At 46.6% G+C, this 6,499-nt stretch overlaps 1 protein-coding gene across 3 annotated transcripts in view; it reads left to right on the top strand.

Moving 5' to 3' along the window:
• The first annotated feature begins 347 nt into the window (after positions 1–347).
• MGMT (O-6-methylguanine-DNA methyltransferase) overlaps positions 348–6,499 on the top strand; it is a 307,777-nt gene continuing 301,625 nt past the window's right edge. For all 3 annotated transcript variants that reach the window (XM_090057514.1, XM_090057516.1, XM_090057517.1), the window contains exon 1: positions 348–2,341. In XM_090057514.1, the coding sequence (XP_089913640.1) occupies positions 644–2,341 (1,698 nt within the window). In that variant the 5' untranslated portion in view covers positions 348–643. The remainder of the gene's footprint in view (positions 2,342–6,499) is intronic.

Below are 6,499 nucleotides of genomic sequence, written 5' to 3'. Positions count from 1 at the left end.
TGACGGAGGTAATCCAGGCCAGGATCAAGCCCACCGATTACTACCCCATGGTCCTTGTCCATGTGGGTACTAATGATGCGGCCAGGAGAACCCCCGATCACCTTATGGCGGACTACCAGGCTCTGGGCGGCGTGCTGAGGGAATTTGGTGCACAGGTGGTATTCTCTTCCATCCTACCAGTGAACGGACGCGGAAGACGGCATGAGAACTGCATCCGAGAGACCAACTGGCGGCTTCGGAATTGGTGTCTCAAGGCAGGCTTCGGCTTCCTGGACAATGACCCACACATTACAACGAGGGACATGCTCAGCTGGGATGGGCTTCACCTGTCCCCCAAAGGTAAGCGTGTGTTTTCTTCCAGGTTGGCGGATCTCCTCCGGCGGGCTTTAAACTAGGCTCGTCGGGGGGAGGGGAAGATGAGGGTGGGGGAGGCTGTGGACCACCAAACCAGGTGGCACCCACAAGGACAGCCCAGCCTGAAGAAAGAGAGCTTTGGGAACGTGAAAGACAGGGGGTGGACAGCAATACGGCACAGGTAAGGAACGGGAAGGTTAGAGACAAAAAGCCCTTTAGGACTTGGAGCGAGGGGGTAGCAAAAGCACCAGTCACAGGGCTCAAGTGCCTATATACTAATGCTAGGAGCATGGGGAACAAGCAGGATGAACTAGCGCTCCTGGTTGCACTAAATGACTACGACTTAGTGGGGCTGACGGAAACCTGGTGGGATCCATCCCACGACTGGGCGGTACATATTGAGGGCTATAGATTGTACAGAAAGGACAGAGTGGGGAAAAGGGGGGGAGGGGTTGCGCTCTATGTTAAGGAGCAATATACATCAACCCTCATCAAGACAGAATCAAAGGATGAGGAAGTAGAAGGACTGTGGGTTAGGCTACATGGAGGGCAAGGAGAAAAGGATTTGGTGGTAGGGGTCTGCTACAGACCCCCACATCAAGGGGAAGAAATAGATTTGGGGCTCCTGAGGCAACTCTCAGAGACCATAAAAGCTAAAGAGGCGGTGGTCATGGGGGACCTAAACTACCCGGACATCTGCTGGGAGACACAGACAGCAAAGTCCCACCGCTCACGCAGGTTTCTAACCTGTGTACAGGACCTCCACCTGACGCAGGAGGTACATGGTCCCACTAGGGGGAATGCCTTACTGGATCTGGTATTGGCAACGGGGGATGACATAGTAGGGGACCTACAGATCGGTAGCCATCTGGGGGACAGTGATCACCTAAAAGTACAATTCAACATAAGGCGTCGAGTGGGTAAGGTAACCAGTAGGGTGAACGTGCTGGACTTTAGGAAAGCTGATTTCAGCGAACTCAGGCGATTAGTGAAGGATGCACTGCAGAGTAGTAGTTTTGAAATGATGGGAGCCCAAGAAGGGTGGCTGTGCCTTAAGGAAGCTATCCTTCTCGCACAAAGCGAGACGATCCCCGTGCGAGGTAAAAGAGGGAAAGGGGCCAGGAGGCTTCCCTGGCTGACCAGAGAAATCCAGGGCAGACTAAGGGCCAAAAGGGGAGCACATAAAAAGTGGAAACAGGGAGAGATCACCAAAGAGGAATATACCTCTTCTGCTCGTGCTTGTAGGGAGGCAGTTAGACAGGCCAAAGCTACCATGGAGCTGAGGATGGCAACCCAAGTAAAAGACAATAAGAAATTGTTTTTTAGATATATAGGGAGTAAAAGGAAGGCACAGGGAGGAATAGGACCCCTGCTAAATGGGCAGAAACAATTGGTGACGGACAGAGGGGACAAGGCTGAACTCCTCAACGAGTTCTTCGCCTCAGTGTTCCTAAGTGAGAGGCATGACAAGTCTCTCACTGGGAGTGTAGGGAGGCAGCAGCAAGGCACCAGACTTCCATGCGTGGACCCTGAGGTGGTGCAGGGTCACTTGGAGGAACTGGATGCCTTTAAGTCGGCAGGCCCGGATGAGCTCCATCCGAGGGTACTGAAGGCACTGGCCGACATCATTGCAGAGCCACTGGCGGGAATATTTGAATGCTCGTGGCGCACGGGTCAAGTCCCGGAGGACTGGAAAAGGGCCAATGTGGTTCCCATTTTCAAGAAGGGGAGGAAGGAGGACCCGGGTAACTATAGGCCAGTCAGTCTCACCTCCATCCTTGGCAAAATCTTTGAGAAAATCATCAAGGCTCACATTTGTGAGAGCCCGGCAGGACAAATTATGCTGAGGGGAAACCAGCACGGGTTCGTGGCAGGTAGATCGTGCCTGACCAATCTAGTCTCTTTTTATGACCAGGTCACAAAACGCCTCGACGCAGGAGGAGGGGTGGATGTCGTATACTTGGACTTCAGGAAGGCCTTTGATACGGTATCCCACCCCATACTGGTGAACAAGTTAAGGGGCTGTGACTTGGATTACTGCACAGTCCGGTGGGTGGAGAATTGGCTGGAGGGTCGAACCCAGAGAGTTGTGGTGGATGGGTCGGTTTCAACCTGGAAGAGTGTGGGCAGTGGGGTCCCGCAGGGCTCGGTGCTTGGTCCGATACTCTTTAATGTCTTCATCAGCGACTTGGACGAGGGGGTGAAATGTACTCTGTCCAAGTTTGCAGATGACACTAAGCTATGGGGCGAAGTGGACACGCCGGAGGGCAGGGAACAGCTGCAAGCAGACCTGGACAGGTTAGACAAGTGGGCAGAAAACAACAGAATGCAGTTCAACAAGGAGAAATGCAAAGTGCTGCATCTAGGGAGGAAAAATGTCCAGCACACCTACAGCCTAGGAAATGACCTGCTGGGTGGCACGGAAGTGGAAAGGGATCTTGGAGTCCTAGTGGACTCCAAGATGAACATGAGTCGGCAGTGTGACGAAACCATCAGAAAAGCCAATGGCACTTTATCGTGCATCAGCAGATGCATGACAAATAGGTCCAAGGAGGTGATACTTCCCCTCTATCGGGCGCTGGTCAGACCGCAGCTGGAGTACTGCGTGCAATTCTGGGCGCCGCACTTCAAGAAGGATGCGGATAACCTGGAGAGGGTCCAGAGAAGGGCCACTCGTATGGTTAAGGGCCTGCAGGCCAAGCCCTACGAGGAGAGATTAGAGAAACTGGACCTTTTCAGCCTCCGCAAGAGAAGGTTGAGAGGCGACCTGGTGGCTGCCTATAAGTTCGTCAGGGGGGCACAGAAGGGAATTGGTGAGTATTTATTCACCAAGGCGCCCCCGGGGGTTACAAGAAATAATGGCCACAAGCTAGAGGAGAGCAGATTTAGATTGGATATTAGGAGGAACTTCTTCACAGTTCGAGTGGCCAAGGTCTGGAACAGGCTCCCAAGGGAGGTGGTGCTCTCCCCTACCCTGGGGGTATTCAAGAGAAGGTTGGATGTGTATCTAGCTGGGGTAATGTAGGCCCAGCACTCTTTCCTGCTTATGCAGGGGGTCGGACTCGATGATCTATTGAGGTCCCTTCCGACCCTAGCATCTATGAATCTATGAATCTATGAATCTATGTATTTCCAGTTTTACAGAAAACGGCTAAAATATTCCTTAAACTTAATTGTTAAGATGCATTTCTGTTGAAACTGATGTGTTATGGAATTGGGGCATAGAATTGCTCACTTCAACACATTGCAAATTCACTAAATGATGGCTGAATTAACCTAACTTTAATGGACTATAGAGAGTGAGATTCTGTGTTGGCATGACAGATTTTAAACTGATGCTTGCCAAGACATAACTGTTTAAAAATTGACATTTTGTGCTCCACACCATACTGCCACCATCCTTACTGCTTCATGACAAACTGTCACTCTACAGTACAGTATGTCTAGCTGGTAGCTGAAAAATTAACCTGTTTTATGTTGTGGGTAGTATACGGTTGACAGTATTTAGGAATAAATGTGTGATACCTGAATATCATGGTCGGTAATAAGTGTCATTTCAGGAGTGTCATAAAAACAAGGTGCCAAACAAACCCAAAATGACCAGAACATGTACTTTTCACATATTATTTTTATCCTGGTATTGGCCAGTGTCATTCTGAAGTCTTATAGCTTTCACTCCCTTTTGCCTCCCTGCCCCCCCAAAAGGGTTCATGTCTGTCTTTCTAGTTTGCTATATATGTCAGGTTTTCATTTTGTTGCTAGGATGACAAACATTTCGACACAAGATTTGTCTTGTAACTTACTTTTTTATATTAGGTTGAATCTTAAATACATATTTCTGATGTTTTGAAAAATGTAGGTCTAATTCAGTATTTATACAAACAGATTTAACTCTTGTTTTTACCCTTTGTAATTCACAGTATGCCACTGGGTATGCTGTTCTAAAATAATGATATTCAAGACTTCTTCAGTTATCTGCTTTTTTCCAAATGACAGACATTAAAAAGAAGGCACGATGGGATTCAATGTAAAGTCCCAACAATTGCACCTCCTGCCAGGACACGCATGTATGTCAAGGGGTACAGTTGTGGGACTGAGCATCAGATCCCATCATGTCATGTTAACAGTGCAGGGGTAGACCTTCCAGGCACACCCTGCACTGGAAGTCTTGACTCCTGTGGCTCGGAGCCTCATCAGCTCCTAGCTCTGGGGGCACATGGTATGCCTCTGCAGCTGGAAGCTCCAGTTGCTCCTGGGACTTACAGCTGGGGTTGTGAATGGCACTCCTGTGGCTGGGAGCAACATCAGTTGATTGGCGCTCCCAGCCTGGGGAGCTCACTGTGCTCCCCCAGCTGAGACCCCTAATAAACTGATCAGTGCTCCCAGACCCTGGGAACTCCACATGTTCATTTAAAGGCTTGATAACAATCAGTATTTTACAAATTACACAAAATATATGTACTAACTTTGTTGCTTATTTCTGGTTCTATCGTGTCATTAATTGAATGAATGTGTATCTTGGTCAGTACTTAAGGCATGATTAACCAGTTAATCATGTCTTAAAGTGTAACACTTAACAGCTAAAGCCCTCTGTTTCATAGGTGCAGGACCTGTGTCTCACCATGTCAGCCTACATGGTTGGAGTGGGAGGGCACTAGAAAAAGAAATAATTTGTTGTATGAAGGGGAAGATAAAAATATTTGCTGTTGCTGCTGTGGGGTGCTTCATGGTGGGGTTGCTTGAATGGTGCTGCAAAAATGGTGATGGGGCTGGGGCACATGACTTCTGAGGAGAGGCTGAGGGAACTGGGTTTATTTAGTCTGCAGAAGAGAAGGCTGAGAGAGGGGCTTTGATAGCAACCTTTGATTAACTACCTGAAGGGTGGTTCTGAAGAGGATGGAGCTAGACTGTGCTCAGCAGTGGCAGATGACAGAACAAGAAGCAATGGTCTCAAGTTGCAGCAAGGGAAGTTTAGGTTAGATATCAGACAGAATTTTCTCACTAGGAGGGTAGGAAAACACTGGAACAGGTTACCCAAACAGGTGGTGCAATCTCCATCCTTGGAGGTTTTTAAGCCTCAACTAGACAAAGCTTTGGCTGGTATGATCTAGTTGGGATGGTCCTACTTTGAGCAGGGCATTGGACTATGTTGCTTCATGGTGGGGTGATTGAATGAGTGGAGGAAGAGTCTGAGGGAATAGTACATTGAAGAGGGAAAAATGGTTCTTGGCTCTATGATTTGTTCCACTGCAAACAGATCACTGCTTGGACAGTTCTGCCATATTATTTGCATTGGCTCTAGCCCTTTCTGGTTTTTGTAACCTTTACAACCCTTGAAAATGTTTGACAGATATGTATTGAATGAAATGAGTCCATTAATTCAGTCCAGTGTAGAACATCCCATATTGGGGCAAGGAGGTAGGTACTACATAATTTCTGTTATGTTACTTTTAATAATATTTAGTATGCCAAACACAACTTACCTCCCCCCCAACTATTTAAAGCAGGTTTTTTATGTTAATGTGTGTCTTTTTATGACAAAGGCGTTCATTCTGATACAGACTTTTTGGTAATTTTAATTTGTCCAAAGACGGAATTTCTCATCAGATAGGTATTACTTAAAATTAAGACGTCAGTGAACTTTACATTTAAAACATGCAGCCTTGCTTATTTGTTTTATAATATGTATTTTACTATTTTCAACTTTGTACATTTAGTTACATAAAAGCCTTTTTCAAAGTTTATTATTAAAACAAATGAGGAGGAGAAGAGCCATTGACACATCAGCTGGTGCACAGAAATGAAATATTCTAACTGGTAGTAATAGGAAGAGAAGGGAAAGCTTGAATCCTGTTTTCTCAGGATTCTCAGTTGAATCTCAATTTTATGTTTTCATTGAAGAGAAAGCGTTACAAAAGTGGGAGAGGAAAAAAGAAAAATCAAATAATTTGTCAACTTTTTAAACAATGGATATGCTACTAATGCTGTAGCAGAGCGAAGTCCTAGCATTGTTCTTGCTGTTGTTACAAGAGAGCACCAGTACAAGTTAATTCACAGCATTATCATTTAAATACCTGCTCTTGTTTAAAAGGGGCAATAAAGGAAATTTAAATTTTCAATTGATCTCCAAATGGCTATGAAAATC

Source organism: Crocodylus siamensis, chromosome 7 (assembly GCF_052110815.1).
Source record: "Crocodylus siamensis isolate JL-2025a chromosome 7, ASM5211081v1, whole genome shotgun sequence".
NCBI classification, from domain to species: domain Eukaryota; kingdom Metazoa; phylum Chordata; order Crocodylia; family Crocodylidae; genus Crocodylus; species Crocodylus siamensis.
This window is presented reverse-complemented; position numbering and strand designations above follow the sequence as displayed.